Source organism: Dendrobates tinctorius, unplaced genomic scaffold, assembly GCF_039654945.1.
Source record: "Dendrobates tinctorius isolate UK_male_01 unplaced genomic scaffold, ASM3965494v1 ptg000014l, whole genome shotgun sequence".
NCBI lineage: Eukaryota > Metazoa > Chordata > Amphibia > Anura > Dendrobatidae > Dendrobates > Dendrobates tinctorius.
Genome location: NW_027361682.1, coordinates 4,491,656 through 4,516,077, shown reverse-complemented (window position 1 = coordinate 4,516,077; position 24,422 = coordinate 4,491,656). Strand labels below are relative to the sequence as shown.

Below are 24,422 nucleotides of genomic sequence, written 5' to 3'. Positions count from 1 at the left end.
GGGTAAAATGTTTTTTAAGCTTGTTTAAATATCATTGAATTGAACAAATATGCTATTCTATACGCACATATCGATTATGTTACAGTTGTTCCGTGCACACATATGTGCGATCAACCTGTCTAAATGTTATTATATGACTATATTTTGCGTTTCCGTGCGGTCGCTGCCCACATCAAATCGCCACATGCGGACGCTTCCGCATACAACGCATGTCCCTGCGTACCTAATGTTAAAGATAGGTACGCAGGGAAATGCTGGGCGCATGCGGCAGTAGGCGGAGCTTCACGGAGGAAAAAAGGAGGGAGTGGCTGCCATCCGCAGCCCTCCTGAATGCTAGTGTGAAACTAGCCTTAGTCAACTGGTCCTGAAACCATGATGACTTTTCACATCCACAGCTCGTCTCTACAGACAACCGCCACACTGTCCTCCCTTATGGATAACCCCTTTCCACACGTTCCTTCATTGTGAACTATTATCTCCACACTATTGATTCCATCTTCAAAGCGTCTGCCTCACACTGCCCCATGACTATTCGACCCTTGTGGGTTCTTCTACCATAAACTAAACAGCTGCCATGAAGAGATGAATTTGGTTTCTCACAATACTTATGCAATCTCTAGTGTTCCAACCTCCATCTACAGATATCAGGGGTACCAGGATGTGGCAAGAAAATATTCCCACATTATTATCCCACCTTCACCAGCCTGAAGTGTTGATGTTGGATGTTTTTCCTTCATCAACACATTCTCAGTATAGCTTTCATACCATAGCAAGGAGAATCTCAACAAGGTTGGTAGATTTTGAAATATTGGTCCTGTCTAATGTAGCATCGATAACCAAGTTTATACTTGCTCAGATCACTCACTCTTCCAATTTAATGTGGATTCTGGCTGATAACTTATTACTCCATTTTATACTATACTCCAGGGGAACAGGTCTCACTCCACACAATGAAGCTCAAATCAGGAAAGTGCCGGTGTCTCTAATACATTGTCCGTTCAGTGTATTATACTGGTGGATAAAACAAGACTGAACACAAGACCTTCACAGCTTCTACACAGCATAGGGGAGATCTCATGACACCTTCTCTCCATTTACCTGATGATCCTGAGGAACATTGGGATCTTCTTGCTTATAGTCCTGTGGAAGAAGAGGACAGGGACATCTCTCTGTTGTTGTCCTCTCACTGGATAGAACTGGAGGAAACACATACAGGGACTAAATTCAATCTTTACATACAGATAATTATAGGCTGTGTTCATTTAGTCCTGCCTATTACCTGGTGATGTGAGGGGCTGGAGAACCTCCATCATGACATCCTTGTGCAGATCTTTGTGTCCTTGTAAATACTCCCACTCCTCCATGGAGAAACGGATGGTGACGTCCTGACACCTTATAGGAACCTGACACATACAATGATACCGTCATCCCCCCCGATCCCTCCATAGCGTTACTGTATAACGTCTCAGCATTCCCAGCAGTGTTACCTCTCCTGTCAGCAGCTCAATCATCTTGTAGGTGAGTTCTAGGATCTTCTGGTGAGTGATGTCCTCATGTATCAGGTGGTGAGGTGGAGGCCCAGTGATTAGGCTCAGGGGTCTTCCCCATCCCTCAGACTCAGGGGCCTGACAGCGCTCACTGGAGGTCTTTACTAATATGTAATCCTGGTTATGCAGAGACACATTAATAAATCTCACTACAGACATTACCAGAGTCCTCACATCTCCCGTTCTGTCCATCGGTTATTCCCATAGATAAGAATGATGTAATATGACGTCATCAGAATCTCTCACCTCTCCAGTAAGCCGGAAGAGGATCTCTAGGGTGAGGTGTAATATCCTCTCCGCCATCTTGTCCCTGTCCCTATCCATCCTTGTAGGGTCACTCAGGAAAATTCTCTTATATAGAAGATCTCCACTGAGAGGATCCAGTATTGTAAGGACCTGAATGGGGAGAAGATGACGATGTAACATCATAAAGATCCCATGTAAGAAATCTCCGGAGCTGTTACCGGCTTCACATGATCACTACATCCAGTCATGGCCCCATCCTGCCCCCGGTATAACACACAGTCCCATTATAGTTAATGTCCCCTGCCCCTTGTACCCAGTAATGGGGAATCTCCAGCACCTACCTCCACCTGCAGAGCCGCACACCACATATATGGCTGTTCTGTGCGCACATGGCCTGTGATGAGGTCACAGGAGGGGAGTAGTCAGGGGTCACAAGATCAGGGGCCTCAGTGTATGCAGGACTCTGCTGTGCGGGATGTCAGGCTATGTTAACACGTTGCGGATTGTAAGCTGTGCTAATGCTGCGTATTTTTCCGTGGCGGAATCGCATAGCGGAAAAATATGCAGCATGCTCATTGTTCGTGTGGAATCGCCGCGATTCCAAACATATAGGAATGCATTGATCCGCTTACTTTCCGCATGTGGCTAAGCCCACTGTTATGAATGAGTCACCGGAGGAGGAAAAAACAAAAACACAAGCTAAGTCCAGAAAACCGGAGAGGTTGGTAGCTAGCGGATTGCAGACCCCTGATCCTATTCACCACAACTAACAGTAGCCGTGGGGGGTTCCTACGGTGCCCTAGACCCCTCGTCACAGCCGAAGAGCAAAATAAGCCTAAAGAAAGAAAGGGGAAATCTAAACCGCCCCAGAGCAGACCCCAAAGCAGTAGACAGCCCCCAACAAGTATTGTCGGTGAAAAACAGATGAATAAACAAACACAGACAGAAAGACAGGCTGAGCAAATGATGGGGCCCAACTAACTAGATAGGAAAGGACAGAAAAGATGCTGGCTGCAATCACGCAAAAAACCCTGCCAAAAATAATGTCCAACACGTCTGATAGAAAAGGCCCTGAAGTCACTAGACTTCAAAATCACTATATCAGCACTCAGGTATATTCTGAAGACAGAGCAAAGAGATCAACTGATCAGAGACAAAAATGGAGTTTAGCCCGTACCAACCAGGGCAGGCTGAACACAAACACTAAGTAAACAGACAAAATCTCATGGAAAAATAGCAGAGCAAAAACTTAGCTTTTGGTAGACAGGAACTAAACTGGATGCCAGAGCTCAGAGCAGAAAGGATCACCAGCAACCCTGCAGGGCGTCGGCTGGCTTATATCCACTCAGAAATTCCGGATGTCCAATCACACTCCACCGACAGGTTCTTCCCATCCAGATCAATTTCACTACCTCCTTTCACCAGCAGAGGGAGTTCATCAGACATCAGAGGTGAAGGAGAAAATGAACTCATAACAGTACCTCCCCCCTTGAGGAGGGGTCACCGAACCCTCATCCACGCCACCAGGGCGATCAGGATGGGCCCAATGAAAAGCACGAACCAATCTTTCGGCATGAATATCGGATGCAGAGACCCAAGAATTATCCTCCTGGCCATAACCCTTCCATTTAACCAAATACTGGAGTCTCCATCTAGCCAGTCGAGAGTCCAGTATCTTCTCAACCTCATATTCCACATTACCTTCAACCAATACAGGGTCAGGAGGTGCCACCACAGGAACTACTGGCTCAACAAACCTCTTTAACAGAGACTTATGAAACATGTTATGGATCTTGAATGTAACAGAAAGAGCCACTCGAAATGAGACTGGATTAAGAATCTCCAAAATCTTGTAAGGTCCAATAAATCTAGGTTTAAACTTTGGAGAAGCCACCTTCATAGAGATATTCCTTGATGACAACCAAACCATATCACCCACCTTAAACCGGGGACCAATGGTCCTATGCCGGTTGGAAAACCGCTGGGCCTTTTCCTGGGAGAGAGACAACTTATCCACCACTTGGTCCCAGATCTGGTGCATTCTCTCCACCACAGTGTCACAGGATGAAACCCAAAGTTACAAAAAAAAGGTGACATCAAAGTGGCAGAACTAGCTCTATTATTTAAAGCAAATTCGGCCAAGGGCAAAAATGAAACCCAATCATCCTGATCAGCAGAAATAAAACATCTCAAATACGACTCCAAAGTCTGGTTTGTTCTCTCCGTCTGCCCATTGGTCTGAGGGTGAAATGCAGAGGAGAAGGACAACTGAATTCCCAGCTTGGAACAGAAAGTCCTCCAAAATCTAGAAACAAACTGAACTCCTCTGTCAGATACAATGTTCTCAGGAATCCCGTGCAAGCGAACCACCTGTTGCAAAAATAAGGGCACCAACTCTGAGGAAGATGGCAACTTAGGGAGTGGTACAAGATGGACCATCTTAGAGAATCTATCACAAATCACCCAAATAACAGTCATTCTCTGAGAGACAGGCATATCAGAGATAAAATCCATTGAAATATGGGTCCATGGCCTCCTGGGCACCGGCAAAGGCATCAACAAACCACTAGAGCGAGAACAAGGTTTAGACCGGGAGCAAGTCCCACAGGACTGCACAAAATTCCTGACATCACGAGACAAGGCGGGCCACCAAAAAGACCGACTCACCAAATCTCTAGTACCAAAAATACCTGGATGACCAGCCAATGCGGAGCAATGAACTTCAGACATTACTCTCTGCCTCCACTGGTCAGGAACATACAATTTTCCAATGGGACAACGCTCAGGTTTGTCCTCCTGAAACTCTTCCAGAGCACGTCTCAAATCGGGCGAGATGGCAGAAAGAACTACCCCCTCACCTAATATGGTAGCAGGCTTGGTCACAATAGGAGAATCAGCAAAGAAACTCCTAGAGAGGGCGTCTGCCTTGACATTCTTAGTGCCCGGAAGAAAAGAGACCACAAAATCAAAACGTGTGAAAAACAAGGCCCACCTAGCCTGTCTAGGATTCAAGTGTTTGGCCGACTCCAGGTAAATCAAATTCTTGTGGTCAGTAAGGACCACGACTTGATGTTTAGCTCCCTCCAACCAATGTCTCCACTCCTCAAATGCCCATTTCATAGCTAACAGTTCCCGATTCCCCACATCATAGTTACGTTCGGATGGGGAGAACTTTCGGGAAAAGTTAGCACAGGGATTCATTTTAGATGTTACAGGATCTTTTTGGGACAAAACAGCTCCTGCACCAATCTCAGAAGCGTTCACCTCTACCTGAAACGGGAGTGAGACATCAGGTTGCCGCAAGACCGGAGAAGAAGTGAACCTTCGCTTCAGCTCCTGAAAGGAAGAAACAGCCTCCGGAGACCAATTCAGCACATCAGCACCCTTCTTAGTCAAATCAGTCAATGGTTTGGCAATACCAGAAAAATTAGCTATAAATTTACGATAAAAATTAGCAAAACCCAAAAACTTCTGGAGGGCCTTCAAAGAAGTGGGCTGAACCCAATCATAAATGGCCTGTACCTTGGCCGGGTCCATTTCAATAGTTGACGGAGACAAAATAAATCCCAAAAATGAAATCCTCTGTACCCCAAAAAGGCATTTCGATCCCTTGACATACAGGGAATTCTCCCTCAAAATCCGGAACACAGTCCGAACATGTTCCACATGAGAATCCCAATCCCTGGAAAAGATCAAAATATCATCCAGATAGATGATCAAAAATTTATCCACAAAGTCTCGGAAAATATCATTCATGATGCACTGGAAGACAGAAGGGGCATTAGTGAGCCCAAAAGGCATCACCAGGTACTCAAAATGTCCTTCCGGAGTATTAAACGCCATCTTCCATTCATCCCCATGCTTAATGCGAATAAGATTATACGCCCCCCTGAGGTCAAGCTTGGTAAACCAGCAAGCACCTTTAACTCTGGTGAATAGATCAGAAATCAGGGGTAACGGATACTGATATTTAACAGTAATTTTGTTGAGGGAACGATAGTTAATACAAGGCCTTAATGAACCATCTTTCTTGGCCACGAAAAAATCCCAGCACCTCAGGGTGAAGAGGATGGTCTAATATGACCCTTCTCCAACGACTCCTTAATATAGGATCGCATAGCCTCGTGCTCAGGTACAGATAAATTGAAAAGTCGATCCTTGGGAAATTTACACCCAGGGCTCAGCTCAATTGCGCAGTCATAACTCCTATGAGGAGGCAAAGACGCAGACTCATTCTCACTAAATACATCATAAAAATCAGCCAAATAGTCAGGAACATCATGCGACGGGGGAGAGGTGGAGAAAACAGGAGCATCACAAAGGGCACACCGACAACCCCAACTCACCACAGACAAAGATTTCCAATCCAAAACTGGATTATGGATTTGCAACCAAGGAAACCCCAGAACAATGGTATCATGCAAATTACGCAACACCAAAAATCTGCAATTTTCTTGATGGTTTGGGGCGACCCACATTACCACCTGGGTCCAAAACTGAGGTTTATTCTTTGCCAAAGGAGTAACATCAATACCCCTCAAAGGGATAGGCGTCCGCAGAGGTGTCATAGGAAACCCACAACGTTTAGCAAAATCCAAGTCCATCAGGTTCAGAGCTGCTCCCGAATCCACAAAAGTCTTAGCGGATAATGTGGACAGGGAGCAGATCAGAGTAATTGCCAGAAGAAACTTAGGTTGAACACCACCCACAGCAAATGTGTGTGCAATACGTTTCTCTCGTTTAGGGCAGACAGAAATAATATGAGAGGCATCTCCACAAAAAAAATACAGCTTATTATGCCTTCTGAACTCCTGACGTTGCACCCTAGACAAAATTCTATCACATTGCATAGGTTCAGACATTTGTTCAACAGGTGGCAACACCTCTCGTGCAGAATGACTAATGACATAGAATCGTCAAGACCAGAGGGAACAGGAAATCCCACCATAGTATCTTTTACGGTTTCTGACAAACCCTTCCGAAAGAGAGCTGCCAAGGCACCATCATTCCAGGTAGTAAGGACCGCCCACTTTCGGAATTTTTGACAGTACATCTCTGCAGAATCCCGACCCTGGCTCAATGCCAACAGGGCCTTTTCAGCCTGATCAATAGCATTAGGTTCATCATACAACAACCCCAAGGCTTGAAAGAATGCGTTCACATTAGTTAGAATAGGATCATCAGGTTTTAAAGAAAACGCCCAATCCTGGGGATCGCCGCGCAGCAAAGAGATGACAATTTTAACCTGCTGTGCGGAGCTCCCCGATGAGTTAGGCTTCAAGGCAAAAAATAATTTACAATTATTCTTTAAATTCAAAAATTTAGACCGATCCCCAAAAAACACATCAGGAGTAGGGATCTTTGGTTCAGCAGCATGTGAATGAGCAAGATAGGTGGAAATTCCCCGCACTTCAGCAGTGAGCTGCTGCACACGATCAGACAAATTGCTTAATCTCCATTGAGAAAAAATTCCCCCTACGGCCTCAGAGAAATAGAGGACAAATCTACACAAAAAAAAATAATTCTGACACTTTTTTTTTTTCTTTTACAATTCTTCCTGCTATTGAGTACCCTAGAATCTGTGGTATGGCTGGTGATTCTGTTATGAATGAGTCACCGGAGGAGGAAAAAACAAAAACACAAGCTAAGTCCAGAAAACCGGAGAGGTTGGTAGCTAGCGGATTGCAGACCCCTGATCCTATTCACCACAACTAACAGTAGCCGTGGGGGGTTCCTACAGTGCCCTAGACCCCTCGTCACAGCCGGAGAGCTAAATAAGCCTAAAGAAAGAAAGGGGAAATCTAAACTTCCCCAGAGCAGACCCCAAAGTAATAGACAGCCCCCAACAAGTATTGTCGGTGAAAAACAGATGAAAATACAAACACAGACAGAAAGACAGGCTGAGCAAATGATGGGGCCCAACTAACTAGATAGGAAAGGACAGAAAAGATGCTGGCTGCAATCACGCAAAAAACCCTGCCAAAAATAATGTCCAACACGTCTGATAGAAAAGGCCCTGAAGTCACTAGACTTCAAAATCACTATATCAGCACTCAGGTATATTCTGAAAACAGAGCAAAGAGATCATCTGATCAGAGACAAAAATGGAGTTCAGCCCGTCCCAACCAGGGCAGGCTGAACACAAACACTAAGTAAACAGACAAAATCTCATGGAAAAATAGCAGAGCAAAAACTTAGCTTTTAGTAGACAGGAACTAAACTGGATGCCAGAGCTCAGAGCAGAAAGGATCACCAGCAACCCTGCAGGGCGTCGGCTGCCTTATATCCACTCAGAAATTCCGGATGTCCAATCACACTCCACCTGTTCAGATGACAGGTTCTTCCCATCCAGATCAATTTCACTACCTCCTTTCACCAGCAGAGGGAGTTCATCAGACATCAGAGGTGAAGGAGAAAATGAACTCATAACAGCCCACCATGCGCAAAGTAAGCGGATCATGTGCAGATGGTAACCAGGGTCTGGAGGAGAGGAGACTCTCCTCCAGGCCCTGGGTACTATATCCCTGTTAAAAAAAAGAATTAAAATAAAAAATCGCGACATTCTCACCTTCCGGCGGAGTCCTTCCCGTCCCAGTGATGCCTTTCGACAATGACCTGTGATGACGTAGAGGTCTCGCGTGATGCTACGTCATCTGGGGTCATTGTCGCAAGGCATCCCTGGTAACGGGAGTTGCTGGGAGCATCGCGAGGATCAGAAACGCTGCGGGGGACGCCGGTAGGTGAGAAAATCACGATTTTTTATTTTTTTAATTATTTTTAACATTCTGTCTTTTACTATTGATGCAGCATAGGCAGCATCAATAGTAAAAAGTTGGTCACACTTGTCTAACACTATGTTTGACAAGAGTGACCAACCTGTCAATCAGTTTTCCAAGCCATGCTACAGATTGCTTGGAAAACGCTAGCATTCTGCAAGCTAATTACGCTTGCAAAACACTAGTTTTACGTGGGAATACGCATGCCAATTCCGCATGCTTATTTCCCGCGGGAGGGAGTTGCGGAATTGCCGCGGAAATTTTCAAGGCAATTCCGAACGTGTGCACATACCCTCATGGTGCTGGATGAGGGGAAGTTTATGTGTGGGGTGAGGAGGGGTTTACTGGGTAGATGCAGCGGAGTCGTGTGTGTATGACGCGTACAGAGCGGAGCCGCGTGTGTACGAGGCGTACGAAGCAGGGCCGCGTGTGTACGGAGCGGGGCCGCGTGTGTACGAAGTGTACGGAGCGGGGCCGCGTGTGTACGAGGTGTACGGAGCGAGGCCGCGTGTGTACGAGGTGTACGGAGCGGGGCCGCGTGTGTAAGGAGCGGGGTCGCGTGTGTACGAGGTGTACGGAGCGGGGCCGCGTGTGTACGAGGTGTACGGAGCGGGGCCGCGTGTGTACGAGGTGTACGGAGCGGGGCCATGTGTGTACGAGGTGTACGGAGCGGGGCCATGTGTGTACGAGGTGTACGGAGCGGGGCCGCGTGTGTACGAGGTGTACGGTGCGGGGCCGCGTGTGTACGAGGTGTACGGAGCGGGGCCGCGTGTGTACGAGGAGTACGGAGCGAGGCCGCGTGTGTACGAGGAGTACGGAGCGGGGCCGCGTGTGTACGAGGTGTACGGTGCGGGGCCGCGTGTGTACGAGGTGTACGGAGCGGGTCCGCGTGTGTACGAGGTATAAGGAGCGGGGCCGCGTGTGTACGAGGTGTACGGAGCGGGGCCGCGTGTGTACGAGGTGTACGGAGCGGGGCCGCGTGTGTACGAGGAGTACGGAGCGGGGCCGCGTGTGTACGAGGAGTATGGAGCGGGTCCGCGTGTGTACGAGGTGTACGGAGCGGGGCCGCGTGTGTACGAGGAGTACGGAGCGGGGCCGCGTGTGTACGAGGTGTACGGAACGGGGCCGCGTGTGTACGAGGTGTACGGAGCGGAGCCGTGGTGTGTGTACGAGGTGTATGGAGCGGCGCCTTGTATGTACGAGGTGTACGGAGCGGGGCCGTGTGTGTATAAGGTGTATGGAGTGGGGCCGCTGTGTGTATGATGTGCGTTTCCATATTATGATAAATAATAATATTATTTCTATATCGCTGACATATTCCGCAGCACTTTACAGCTTAGAGCGGACAGGTATGAACTATACAAAACATTACAATATTGAACAATTCAGTCAGGAGGAGCGAGGGTCCCGCTTACAAGCTACAATCTGTGAGGGAAAACGAGGGCACATAAGGTAAATAATGGGCTTGTTGTGTTTGGTCCAGTCAGGTTATTGTAGAACCACACAAGGAGGCGGCAGTATCAGGTATAGGACGGTTAGTGGAGGGAGGAAACAAGGAGTTTATTTATGAAAATATAGTTTTAGATGGAGGAAGGACGTGATGTTAGAGACAGCGGACAATCACTGGTATTTTGCAGTAATGCAGGGGTGATGTGATACTGGAAACCGAATCTGCTAATGGTTAGACAAATAGCGGTGGTGTATAGAGAGAAGAGGAGAAGACCTAGGACTGAACATTGAGGAACCTCAACACTAAGGGCTCTTTCAGATTTTAGTGTGTCCAGTACGTATGGTGACAGTTTTCAAACGTACCGGAGACACACATGTAGACCCATTCAAGTGAATGGGTCTGTGTCGGTGTGTTTCCATGGACTGTGTGTCTGTGGGCAATACATGCTGACATGTCCATTTTTTACCAGCAGCATGGGCCGATAAATGACCCACACAAGTGCACATGGATGACACAGGGATGTCATCCATGTGATATGCATTGGCACATGAGAAGCAGTGGTACAGTAAGCATGGTTCCCCGGCACCGGGTGCTGAAGACAGCTCTCATCATTTTGCCCTGCTCTGTCGGCAATCATTGCATGCAGAGGAGAATGATGACCGTTATATCCAAGTGATAATAATGAGAGCAGGCTGAGACTGATGTGACTATTACTCCCATCTGCTTACATCTGCTGCTGCTAATAATAATAAGTGAGTGCAGAAGCTGCTGATGGGAGTATACATCACCTGTCGCCTGCGCTATAAATAAAGAATCCGGTGTGGATTTGCCTGCATTTTTATAACCAGCCTGGCAAAACTGACAGCTTGGGGCTGCAACCTTCAGCAGTTTCTCATCGTTAGCAAACCTAGTTATCAAGAATAGAGTTGGCAAGTGGGGTAATATTTGTGGGGTTGATGTCACCTTTGTATTGTCTGGTGACATCAAGCCCACAGGTTAGTAATGGAGAGATGTCTATAGACACATATCCAGTTCTAATCCTATAGTTATGTAAGGAGGTGGCAGAGACCTTCATCTACCTCCACGCTCTTGTGGTTATGTGTGTGTATTATCTTGTAATGTTCATCATATGTATTACTGTATGTGCTGTTTTTGACTTGTCCTAATGTTATGTCTGTAGCTCAGGGTTAATATAGGGTTAAGTTAGTGGGCTGAGCCAGCAGTCTCCAAACAGACAGGAAGTCTGGCAGGTCATGCTCCCCTGTTGGGAGCTTGCCACACCACTGGAAGGGACAGAGCTGCCAGGGGACTATTGGGCACAAGGACTGAGTGTGTGCCCCACCAGAAACTTTTCGCTCCAGAGAGCCTACTGTGATGTATTGCCTGGTCTGCTGCAGCCGTTTCTAGAGATAGGGACAGTTCAGGAATTGTACCTTCTGTTCTCCATCACCTTTATGAAATACCAGTTGCCACTGTTGGGCCCTAGAGAGAGTGATGTGTTGTGCCTCCGGAGGATGCTGTTCCAATATGGAGAGCAGCCGTGATTCTGAGGTAACCCACTGTGACCTGGGGCTGGGACTAGAACTGCCCTTTCATGTGCAAGGGGCTGGGGTGCTCACTGACTGTGCCTTAGTAGACTCGTCCATGACTACCACCCCGTGCCACCTTGTTACATTTGGCATAGTCGGCAGGATCGAACCCAGCAGCCTTGAAACCCTTAGACTGCCAGAGAAGGATCCGGAGTCTACGACCGGGGCAGGAGCAGTTGAGATGGCGTTCCCGGCACTTTTCCCAATTGGAACCGGGCGAGGAACTGACAGTGATTTTGAAATGCTGATGGAGAAGACACCCGAGCCTTGTGAACCGTCGTGAAGGAATTGAAGATGGCGGCTGACAGTGATTTTGAGATGTTGACCGCCGTGAAAGAGTTAAAGATGGAGGCTGACAGTGACTTAAAGATGGCGTCGAACACTGGTAAGGAAACAGCCAGTGGCGCAAAAATGAAGGCGGATGCCGCCTTTCGTTGGCATTATGCAAGAGATTTGGCATCAGAAAAAAGAAGGTCGCACTCCACTGTGATGGATGCCCGCCTGAAATGGGTGCAGGCAAAGAGAGAGCTCACGCCCTCGCAGCAGAATCTAGAGAAACTGGTGAAGCTGCCGGAAGTGACCCCACCCACGAATGGGAGGAGCCTGGCAGAGTGACTACCTGCTAATGAATGAGGCGCCATTGCTGGACATGATGTAGAGGCGCAGCACATCTTTCCTCAGCGGCATCGGCCGTCAAGACTAGAGATGATCTGTGGCCTGGGCGGAGACAGGTCTATGCTTCGAGTCCTGGTGGTCGGAGGAGCTTGAGGAATGGCATCCTTTCCGGTGGCCGTTGGAGAGCGAGGAACACGTAGAACCGGAGGAGCCGGAACCGGAAGGAGCCCAGAGGATAATAGAGGTTGCACTGAGGGGGATCGTTGCGGCTGCAATCACCGGTCCCTGTGGCCACACAGGAAAACTGTCACTGGACGCAGCGGCGTTGAGTTGGAAGTTTCCGTCCGAACGACCTGCTGCCCTGACTGCTGCCCTTTCAACTCCTGTGGCCCGCCGTCGTCTTCAGCTGCACGTCTCCCGAATCCACCATTGTCTCCGGTGTTGGCGAAACCTGCGTCTTTCCGGTCCGCCCCATCCTGTCTGGTGCCTACAGCACGTACATTGAGGAGCCCAGGCTGCCCCTTGCAGGCGAGGCTCAGTGGAGCGTGATCCAGGAAAAGGAGCGGTGAGCGCCACATTGTCTGAGAATTACAGCGCCCAGGCAGGGAAGCTGCAGCTGGCCGGATGATCAGCGGTATGGTCCGGCATCTTGAGCTTGCAAGGGGATACGGCTTTATCCAGGAGGCCGAAACCTAAGCGAAGGTATATGTTAATGCTGGATCTGTTGTTTCTAGAGGTCTCCTGCAGCAACGGGACCATATTGCATTTGTCAAGGAGCAGTGACCTCGAGGGCCATATGCTGTGGCAGTGCAGAAGGCCTCCAATCGGGAGGACGATCTACCGCAGGGGGCCCCACATTATGAACGGCCGAAGAAGCGGTAGCGAAATGCGTCGGGGCAGAGGGACGCCTGGGGGATTCCATGTGCCCATAATAGGTATGTGCCCATAATTAGTATGACTGCCCATTTGCTTCACTAGCGGTTTTTGGTTTTAACATTGTGCTGAGCCTTAGTTCTGACAGCGGTTAATACAGGGGTTACTACATGCTGGGAATTCCTCCTCCTGTTAGCTTTTGCATGCTTTTGAAGCAAGGTTTAATAAATGTGAGCAGGTCAAGCTAGTGTTTTTTGTAAATATCCCTATTGTTGATATTATTGCTGCTAGTCACCTGGGCTATATTAAGACGCAATAGGACGGCATATCCCATTTAGGGTTTCTATTGGATACCCTATGGCTTTGTATAGTCCCGCTTTCTGTTTGGATACACACCTCTCTGTTTATACATGTATTTTAATCAATTGGTGTTTAATAAAAAAATATTTTAATTGAAGCACTATTGTTTTCGGAGCCTAATTTTTATTAATGGTATCCAAATGGTGATTAATTAATTTATTATTGATAGACGTGCCCTATTTGTTCTGATATTAGTTATCATAGTGTTAATTTATATATTTTTTTCATTCAGAAGAGCATCTTTCACTTAGGCTTTTTCCTATTTTCCACATCACCCCCACATAATTATAGTGGGTTAATATTTATTTATTAAGAATATGGGATGAGGATTTCTTATTTTGATGTTTTTATTGACTAACAGCTATATTGATATTTATGTTCACATAATATTTTATATAACATAATATATTATATATATTCATTCTCTGTTTAAACACTTAGATCTTAAACTAAAGTACAATCCACAAAAATGTATCTAGTTCTATAGTGCACACTAGGCACTTTACATAACACTCTATTAGCACCGTAGCGTGCAATTGTCCTCTATTTTCTCACTGGATACTAATTTTCTTAAACTTGGTTAATTTGAATAGTGGTCAAAACCATGTTTGGTGTACAGTATATGTTATGGATCTGCAATATAGGACTATGGTAGAGGGGGGAAAACTGACCCTGCACTATGACTAGGCTGATACCCTACGATGGAGTGGGCGACCCATTCCTTGTGAATAGACCCACCGACGATCCTAAGTTAATCTCAAGCAAAGACCTATAGGTGGTGTACAAAAACTGGTCACCTCCTAATAGAAAACACAGAGAAGGCTGCAGAAACCAACTGAAAACAGAAACTAAGACTAGCAGAACCAGAGGTCCCAGCACTGCACAAATTACACACACAGAAGGCAAAGCAAGGTTCCAAGCCAGAACTCAAGCGGATTAACACTGTTGTCCAGAAAGGAATGGGAGAGAGGTGCAGGTTAATAAAGGGTGATAGAATCACCTGACCCAAGCAAACCCAGCACCAGGGGAAAAAGACCAGCAGCCAGAACACTACAAGAAAATGGCGGATAGTAACAAACTGAACAGATTCTAACAGTATAGCTGTCATGGAGTAGTTTAATTAGCGCCTTTTATATTGCATTTTTCAATAGTGTGCCATGTATGACATTGTCTTTTTGGTTCCCCATGTTTCCTACATTTGCGGTGATACTCTGTTGTGATTAAATCTATATCTATAATTGTCGATAAAATTTGTGTTTTTAGCCTAAAATACTCTTGTCATGGCCCTTTTGCTATAATTGGCCTAGTGAGGGATTGTTTGTGGTATCTATATAATCTTTGAGTTGTGTTGATTATTTATTTATCCTGTTGAGCAGGGAATTTGCAGTAGCATCCCCATACTATGCAAATTGTCAGCTCTGTACTGACAGAGGAAGCATGTTATCATGCACAGCACACGATCAAGCAACTTTCCTATCTCTGGTGACTCGTGACTCATGACGACATCGGGTCACAATGGCAACGATCGAGACCCCATGTAACGTCGCGCGGTCTCCGATCTAAAGGCAGAAGAGCTGTCATCCCTCTGCCAGCTCCTGGAATGCTGCAATTGTGTTCGATTGCAGCATTTAGGGGTTTAAAATGCCAGGAGCAGTCGGGGACCACTCCTGGCAATTAGTACCTGGTGTCAGCTGTCAGAAATAGCTGGCACCCGGCGGCGATCGCCCACACACCACCCGTGTGCGCGGGCGATCGCGATGACGTAATAATCCATCCCTGGACAAATAGTCCCAGCACACATGGATGGAATTTTACAATCAGATGTCAGAAAGGGGTTAATAAATTTAAGATTACTACAACCAACATTAATAAAAGGATGAGAACCACCATCAGGATATTGGTGGAGCTCTCAAAACGGAATCCCCACGGATATGCTAAAAATTAAAGGGCCGAAAATATATAAAAATCTCCCAAAAGTGTAGTTACTCGCTAATGTGCATTTACACTGGCTGATATTTGAACTGGCCTATATAAAACAGGCTGTCACTCACCGGATGCAAAATGTTCGTCCATCCAGTAAAATTTTTTTTAGCTTGTTTAAATATCTTTGATTTGAACAAATATGCTATTCTATACGCACATATCGATTATGTTACAGTTGTTCTGTGCACACATACGTGCCGTCGGCATGTCTAAATGTTACTGTACGACTGCTGATCAGCTTCACATAGCGGGTCGGTGGCAATTTAATGCCTGTGAAGCTCCATTGTAAATACACCCTTAGACCCAGGAACTTTATAGGTGACATTTACTCTGATGGAGCTGTTCTCATTCCTTTCTTAGTCATCTGGTCCCGAAACCATGATGACTTTTCACATCCACAGCTCGTCTCTGCAGACAACCGCCACACTGTCCTCCCTTATGGATAACCCCTTCCACACGTTCCTTCATTGTGAACTATTATCTCCACACTATTGATGCCATCTTCAAAGCATCTGCCTCACACTGCCCCATGACTATTCGACCCTTGTGGGTTCTTCTACCATAAACTAAACAGCTGCCATGAAGAGATGAATTTGGTTTCTCACAATGTAGTCTCTAGTGTTCCAACCTCCATCTACAGATATCAGGGGTACCAGGATGTGGCAAGAAAATAGTACCATATTATTAACCCACGTCTACCAGCCTGAAGTGTTGATGTTGGATGTTTTTCCTTGATCACCACATTCTCAGCATAGCTTTGATACCATTGTAAGGAGAATCTCAACAAGGCTGGTAGATTTTGAAATACTGGTCCTGGCTAACGTAGCATCGATAACCAAGTTTATACTTGCTCAAATCACTCACTCTTCCAATTTTAATGTGGATTCTGGCTGATAACATATTACTTCATTTTATACTCTTCTCCAGGGTCACGGGTCTCACTCCATACTATGAAGCTCAAATCAGGAAAGTGCCGGTGTGTCTAATACATTGTCTATTTGTGGGGAAGGTGACTTGACGGACAGACGTGACTGGTAGAAGGAGGGGACGGTTTGTGCACTAGTGACAGAGATTGACAGGCTAGAAAGGTAACAGCAGGGAAAGACAGAAAAGGGAGTGCAGTACCGTGAACTGACCACAAGATGGCAGGGGAGAGTAGTACAGGACTTAACATCAGCTTAGGGCTTAGGAATCCGCTTAGTCATGGGGGGCGGGGAGATAGGAGCCCGGGTGGGAAATTCCCCTGTGAGAGAGGGGATAAATAGAAGAAGGCGGGGCTCCAGGAAAGTTTTAGTCCAGGGAGGAGCTCAGAAGAAGACGGAGAAAGTGAGAAGAGCTCGGCCAGGGGGACGGACAAAGGAGAGACAGTCAGGGGGGTGGCCCTGACCCGACGGACTGCAGGACAGGCAAGGAGAAGAGGCAGCCAGGGGGGAGACCCTGACTCGACATACCGCAAGACAGACAAGGCCCCGGGGGTACCGATTGGAAGACGACCTCGGGCAGGTGAAGCGTTGGGGGTAGATTGGTCTAGGACAGCCCCCAGTGAAAGATCCGCAAGGTGCGTTACTGCGACTGGAGCTGAAGAATAGGCGGTACAGTGGTGTAAAGAAGCTGCGGTGCATGTTTGGTGGTCGTCAGGAGGACGACAAATAAATCCGGAACTGTTACAAGTGGAAGCTGTCTCCGTCTCGTCTTTGCCTCGTCTGGTAAGCAGTGGTCCACCCCCCTAGCCCGGCCAGCCCCTACTACATTTGGCGTAGTCGGCAGGATCGCCGCCGCTAATACGACACCTTCCGCGGCAGGCCTGCGTTTGAAGAACCTAGAAGGACTTGGACTGTTCGTCTGTGGATTACAAGTGCCTGTGGATTACAAACACCTGTGGATTACAAAACGTTGACCTGTGGATTATAAATTGGATACTTTGTTCCGGATCATCGCTGCCATCAGAGGATCCAGACCGGGAAAGAAACTTCACAAGATGGAGCCCGCGTGGAATACCAATTGGGGCTGCGTTTGGGATCACCAGAGGAAAATCCGAAAAAGGCACTGTGCCTCTCCAGCGCTGGTGACCGCCGGGCAGGAGGAGGTTGGTGCTGAATTGCACTACTCAGGGCTGCCGCTGGGGGAACTGTAACCGACCCCCCTCTGCGGAGCTATCGGGCCTGGAGGCTGGTTCTGCCGGACGGCGGGATGAAGAACAACAGCGGAACTCCAATGACGGGACCGGGAGCTGCGGAGGAGCCGCGGAGAACAGCGACTCCTCACACCGATCCCTGGGAGAACGATGGGACGGCCTGGACAGAGCTGCGGCGCCGGGGCAGGTGAGCGCTCCCCCGCAGGCAGGTCCCGTTCCCCCACTCCATGCTCCCGGAGACTGTGGCCCCTGCAGGGCCGACCAATGCCCTCGTCCATGACCCCGAGCCGCCGCGTCCGGCGGCGCCCCGTCCCGTGTCGCCGGCGCGGAGCGGACTAGCGGCCATCCCTGCCGCACTTTACCCCCCCGGCAGCGGCCTACCTGTCTCAGCCTGCCGCTGCCACGACCGTGCTCCAGTCCGCCACGGAGGCTGGGCCGTTTGTCGTTGCGGCCTCCTTGCTGACAGCCACTGTTGTTCCATCCCCGGCCTTGGCTGCGGTCTGTTCTGCGGCCGCCGCTGGTACGTTTGCGGTGCCAGCCGCGGCCTACCCGGCAGCATCCGCAACCGCTTCTGCCTCGCTCATGGTTCCAGCTGCGGCCTGCTCACCGATGTCCGCGGCCGCCTCTGCCGCGCGCCATACCGTGGCTGCAGCCTGCCCATCAAGGTCCGTAGCTGCTCCGGCCCTGTTCCAGATTGTGGCTTCGGCCGGGTCATCGGGCTCTGCCGCCTCTGCGGAGCCGTCTGCTAACCACACTAGCAGGCCCCAGCTTCACCGCTCCGCTTCTCATCGGTCCACGACCCCGGTCCCTCACCTGCGGTTGGAGCTGCAGGAGCTGGGGGCCGGACGGAGCGAAGCCACCACGTCAACAGAAATGAGAGCGCCCACCCACCACCGGTGGTGGGCTGCTGGTTCCCAAGCGTAGAACTGGCGCGGAACGCGCGCCGTGGAACCACTTTCGGCCCCTTCTATCCCTTTTGACTCATCTCTCAGGAGGGAGATGGCCCCTGAGCCCTGGGCAAAAAGAACACTCAGGGCTCGGGAACAGTCGAGACATCCCAGGAACCTCACGGCTGTGGGGTTCCCCTGCTGGACTGGCGCAGTATCCGCCGTCAGGAGATGGCCCGGACTGTTGGGATTTCGTTGCACCGTTGTGCAGGCCTAAAGAGGACAGTTATGCGTCCAAAGTTGAGGAAAAGGTTTATTGTTTTCTCCTGATAGAGCGGGGATGTGGGAAAAAGTGCTAATGTTAAAGGGAGGGGGAGTAGTTCCATTTTATGTTTGAAAATAATGTGTTTAACGAAGGAGTTAAAGAAAAAAAGAGAGAAAAAGAGAGAAAGAGAAAAGGGGGTTGCTCCGGTTCAGTAACTCCTACTGTTAATAGAATAGTGGTAATCATATATACGGTATGTTAAAGTTGATTTAATAAGTAGTGTGTTTAACAAAAAAATAAAAAAATGTATGTAACAGGTTCCGGGTACGAGGTAGTTGTGACGAAGACACCGACCATGACTCTTTTAATGAAGGATGAGGAGATGAGAGATATCGAACCAGACAGTGGTCCCAAGTCAGATCCCCGACACCACAGACACCCCAAAACGGAAGAAATGGTTGAAGGTAGTGGAAGGGGAGAGCAGTGGGAGGTACACGCCGTAGAGTAGTCCGGGTGGACCTCGCCAACCTAAAAGAAGTTGTCACGTGGCGTGCGCGCTGGCGGGTAGCAGTAGGCTGCTCGGAGCATGGTGCTCCTGGTTTAGTTCGGTCCCAGTGGCGGTTGTGGCCCAACGACCGGTCCGACAACAGACTGTGGATAAGATTCAGAACGACATAGGTAGGACGTACGATTGTCGGGACGACAATGTACAAAGGGTGGGGGAGTGTGGGGAAGGTGACTTGACGGACAGACATGACTGGTAGAAGGAGGGAACGGTTTGTGCACTAGTGACAGAGATTGACAAGTTAGAAAGGTAACAGCAGGGAAAGACAGAAAAGGGAGTGCAGTACCGTGAAATGACCACAAGATGGCAGGGGAGAGTAGTACAGGACTTAAAGGGAAGGTGACATCCAAAAAATTTTTTTTCAGCAATTGAAAAAATGTAAAGAATTAATGTTTACATTTTCTTAAAAAATATTATCATTTGTTTTTAATTTTGTAAAATATGAAAAACAATTTTAAAAAGTTTGGCATTTCCACTTGTTAACACTAGGGGGAGCAGCTACTGAAGTTTGGCACAAAAACCTAGTGCAACTAGCTCACATTATTGCACTGGAGTAAATATGGGTGGAGTCTGCTGACATGGGTGTGGTGTCACTCCTCTCCTCCCCTTCTGGGTGTTTGCTAAGGGAAAAGAGAGGATGACATCTAGGAACACAGTGAGCAGCCATTTTGATGGGGCCTGCAAAGTTACTGACTGTCTTTGCACGTAAAGTCTGGATCAGAACAGGCCACCAATCAGAAGAAATATTTCCTGGATTTCTGTGGAGCAGACAAGCAGACTGTCCATCCATGTGTATAAAACACAGCACTCTATGTACAATCCCTGGCACCGAACAGGGTGCCCCCCATAGACCAGCACACTGCTCTCCTGAAATACTCTGTGCTGCTGTCACCCTGCTCCTCCCCCATATATCTCCCTCTGTGCCCCCCATAGACCAGAACACTGCTCTCCTGAAATACTCTGTGCTGCTGTCACCCTGCTCCTCCCCCATATATCTCCCTCTGTGCCCCCCATAGACCAGCACACTGCTCTCCTGAAATACTCTGTGCTGCTGTCACCCTGCTCCTTCCACCATACATCAGGCCCCTGTCACCTCGCTTTCACACATCGCCAGGACAGGATCTGAGGAGAGGAATGGTGTCTTCGGTCACTGAGGATGGCAGGCAGCAAGGATTCTGGGAGCAGGGTGACAGCAGCACAGAGTATTTCAGGAGAGCAGTGTGCTGGTCTATGGGGGGGGCACAGAGGGAGGTATATGGGGGAGGAGCAGGGTCACAGCAGCAGAGTATTTCAGGAGAGCAGTGTGCTGGTCTATGGGGGCACAGAGGGAGATATATGGTGGAGGAGCAGGGTGACAGCAGCACAGAGTATTTCAGGAGAGCAGTGTGCTGGTCTATGGGGGGCACAGAGGGAGATATATGGTGGAGGAGCAGGGTGACAGCAGCACAGAGTATTTCAGGAGAGCAGTATCACATGGGATGGGATTAGATACACGGCTCAGCAGTCAGTATCACACAGGATAGGATTAGATACACGGCTCAGCAGTCAGTATCACACAGGATAGGATTAGATACACGGCTCAGCAGACAGTATCACACAGGAGAGGATAAGATACACAGCTCAGCAAATAGTATCACACAGGAGAGGATTAGATACACGGCTCAGCAGACAGTATCACACAGGAGAGGATTAGATACACGGCTCAGCAGATAGTATCACACAGGAGAGGATTAGATACACGGCTCAGCAGGCAGTATCACACAGGATAGGAATAGATACACGGCTCAGCACAGTATCACACAGGAGAGGATTAGATACAGGGCTCAGCAGTCAGTATCACACAGGATAGGATTAGATACACGGCTCAGCAGTCAGTATCACACAGGAGAGGATTAGATACACGGCTCAGCACACAGTATCACACAGGAGAGGATTAGATACAGGGCTCAGCAGTCAGTATCACACAGGAGAGGATTAGATACACGGCTCAGCAGTCAGTATCACACAGGAGAGGATTAGATACACGGCTCAGCACACAGTATCACACAGGAGAGGATCAGATACAGGGCTCAGCAGTCAGTATCACACAGGAGAGGATTAGATGTCCAGTGTTTTAAAACAGCAGGGAGCAGCTCCTCCTATGTTTTGCAGGGGCAGCAGCTGGCCGTGTGTTTTGGAAAGAGCAGCTTGGTGTCCAGGAGCTCGTTCCTCTCCTGCAGCTGGTATGTGCAGAGTGAACATCCAAGCCCTGTTATGCTGGAACAGTACAGCATCCAGGGCTTGCAATAGAGTGTAAATGAAGCTAAAAGAAAAGCACTGGGCTCTAATAAGATGGCGCCTGGCCACACCTACAGCTGTGAATTGAGCTGCCCACAGGGGCGTGGCCAGTTCACTCCTGATGCTGCTGCAATGAAAGAGATAGGGTCAGCAGCCGACTATTGTCTCTTATGCCCAGGGACTGCCGTAAATGAGCATGGAAAGTGTCGTTCAGCAGCCAGAGAGGTAAGATGGCAGCCCCCAGTGGCTGCATTACTACAGAAAAAAATAAAATCCATACACACCACTGAGTCAAGCTTAGGGGACAATATCTTTTTATACTATTTTCTTTTTTACATTAAATTATGAAAAAACACGGCACCTTCCCTTTAACATCAGCTTAGGGCTTAGGAATCCGCTTAGTCATGAGGGGCGGGGAGATAGGAGCCCGGGTGGGAAATTCCCCTGTGAGAGAGGGGATAAATAGAAGAAGGCGGGGCTCCAGGAGAGTTTTAGTCCCGGGAGGAGCTCAGAAGAAGACGGAGAAAGTGAGAAGAGCTCAGCCAGGGGGACAGACAAAGGAGAGACAGTCAGGGGGGTGGCCCTGACCCGACGGACTGCAGGACAGGCAATGAGAAGAGGCAGCCAGGGTGGAGACCCTGACTCGACGTACCGCAAGACAGACGAGGCCCGGGGGTACCGATTGGAAGACGACCTCGGGCAGGTGAAGCGCTGGGGGTAGATTGGTCTAGGACAGCCCCCAGTGAAAGATCTGCGAGATGCGTTCCAGCAACTGGAGCTGAAGAATAGGTACCTGGGCCTGGTGATAAGAGATAAGATAAGATAATCCTTTAATCAGTGGTGTAAAGAAGCTGCGGTGCGTGTTTGGTGGTCGTCAGGAGGACGACAAATAAATCCGGAACTGTTACAAGTGGAAGCTGTCTCCTTCTCGTCTTTGCCTCGTCTGGTAAGCAGTGGTCCACCCCCCTAGCCCGGCCAGCCCCTACTACATATTCGGTGTATTATACTGGTGGATAAAACAAGACTGAACACAAGACCTTCACAGCTTTTACACATCATTGGGGAGATCTCATGACACCTTCTCTCCATCTACCTGATGATCCTGAGGAACATCGGGCTCTTCTTGTTTACAGTCCTGTGGAAGAAGAGGACGGGGACATCTCTCTGGTGTTGTCCTCTCACTGGATAGAACTGGAGGAAACACATACAGGGACTGAATTCATTCCTTACATACAGATAATTATAGGCCGTGTGTATTTAGTCCTGTCTATTACCTGGTGATGTGAGGGGCTGGGGATCCTCCATCATGACGTCCTTGTACAGATCTTTGTGTCCTTCTAAATACTCCCACTCCTCCATGGAGAAATAGATGGTGACATCCTGACATCTTATAGGAACCTGACACATACAATGATTCCGTCATCCCCCGATCCCTCCATAGCATTACTGTATAATGTCCCAGCATTCCCAGCAGTGTCACCTCTCCAGTCAGCAGCTCAATCATCTTGTAGGTGAGTTCTAGGATCTTCTGGTGAGTGATGTCCTCATGTATCAGGGGGTGAGGTGGAGGCCCCGTGATTGGGCTCAGGGGTCTTCCCCATCCCTCAGACACAGGGGCCTGACAGCGCTCCCTAGAGGTCTTCTTCACTACTGTGTAATCCTGGTTATGGAGAGACAGATTAATAAACCTCACTACAGACATTTCCAGAGTCCTCACCTCTCCAGTTCTGTCCGTTATTCCCATAGATAAGAATGATGTAATGTGACGTCATCAGAATCTCTCACCTCTCCAGTAAGCCGGAAGAGGATCTCTAGGGTGAGGTGTAATATCCTCTCCGCCATCTTGTCCCTGTCCCTATCCATCCTTGTAGGGTCGCTCAGGAGAATTCTCTTATATAGAAGATCTCCACTGAGAGGATCCGATATTGTAGGGACCTGAATGGGGAGAAGATGACGATGTAACATCATAAAGATCCCATGTAAGAAATCTCCGGAGCTGTTACCGGCTTCACATGATCACTACATCCAGTCATGGCCCCGTCCTGCCCCCGGTGTAACACACAATCCCATTATAGTCACACACAGAGATTTATCCCAGGCTCAGAATCTCCAGCACCTACCTCCACCAGCAGAGCCGCTCACCACATATATGGCTGTTTTGTGCGCACAGGACCTGTGATGAGGTCACAGGAGGGGAGGAGTCAGGGGTCACATGATCAGGGGCCTCAGTGTATGCAGGACTCTGCTGCGCTGGTTGTCATGGTGCTGGATGAGGGGAAGTTTATGTGTGGGGTCTGGAGGGGTGTACAGAGTGGGACTGTGTGTGTACGAAGCGGGGCCGTCTGTGTATGAGGTGTACGGAGCGGGGCAGTGTTTGTACGAGGTGTACGGAGCGTGTCCGTGTGTGTATGAGGTGTACGGAGCGTGTCCGTGTGTATGAGGTGTACGGAGCGTGTCCGTGTGTGTATGAGGTGTACGGAGCGTGTCCGTGTGTGTATGAGGTGTACGGAGCGTGTCCGTGTGTGTATGAGGTGTACGGAGCGTGTCCGTGTGTGTATGAGGTGTACGGAGCGGAGCCGTGTGTGTATAAGGTGTACGGAGCGGGGCCGTGTGTGTATGAGGTGTACGGAGCGTGTCCGTGTGTGTATGAGGTGTACGGAGCGTGTCCGTGTGTGTATGAGGTGTACGGAGCGTGTCCGTGTGTGTACGAGGTGTACGGAGCGTGTCCGTGTGTGTATGAGGTGTACGGAGCGGGGCCGTGTGTGTATAAGGTGTACGGAGCGGGGCCGTGTGTGTATAAGGTGTACGGAGTGTACGTGTGTGTATGATGTGCGTTTCCATATTATGATAAATAA

The 24,422-nt window shown here is 48.7% G+C and overlaps 1 protein-coding gene across 1 annotated transcript in view; it reads right to left on the bottom strand.

Moving 5' to 3' along the window:
* LOC141070518 (uncharacterized) overlaps positions 1-23,269 on the bottom strand; it is a 37,378-nt gene extending 14,109 nt beyond the window's left edge. Inside the window, exons 1-7 of the mRNA XM_073559526.1 lie at positions 23,048-23,269; positions 22,842-22,965; positions 22,661-22,758; positions 1,794-1,943; positions 1,488-1,664; positions 1,280-1,403; positions 1,099-1,196 (exon numbers count right to left, since the gene is read on the bottom strand). Coding sequence (XP_073415627.1) covers positions 1,099-1,196; positions 1,280-1,403; positions 1,488-1,664; positions 1,794-1,943; positions 22,661-22,758; positions 22,842-22,965; positions 23,048-23,269 — 993 coding nt within the window. The remainder of the gene's footprint in view (positions 1-1,098; positions 1,197-1,279; positions 1,404-1,487; positions 1,665-1,793; positions 1,944-22,660; positions 22,759-22,841; positions 22,966-23,047) is intronic.
* Between the last annotated feature and the right edge of the window lie 1,153 nt (positions 23,270-24,422).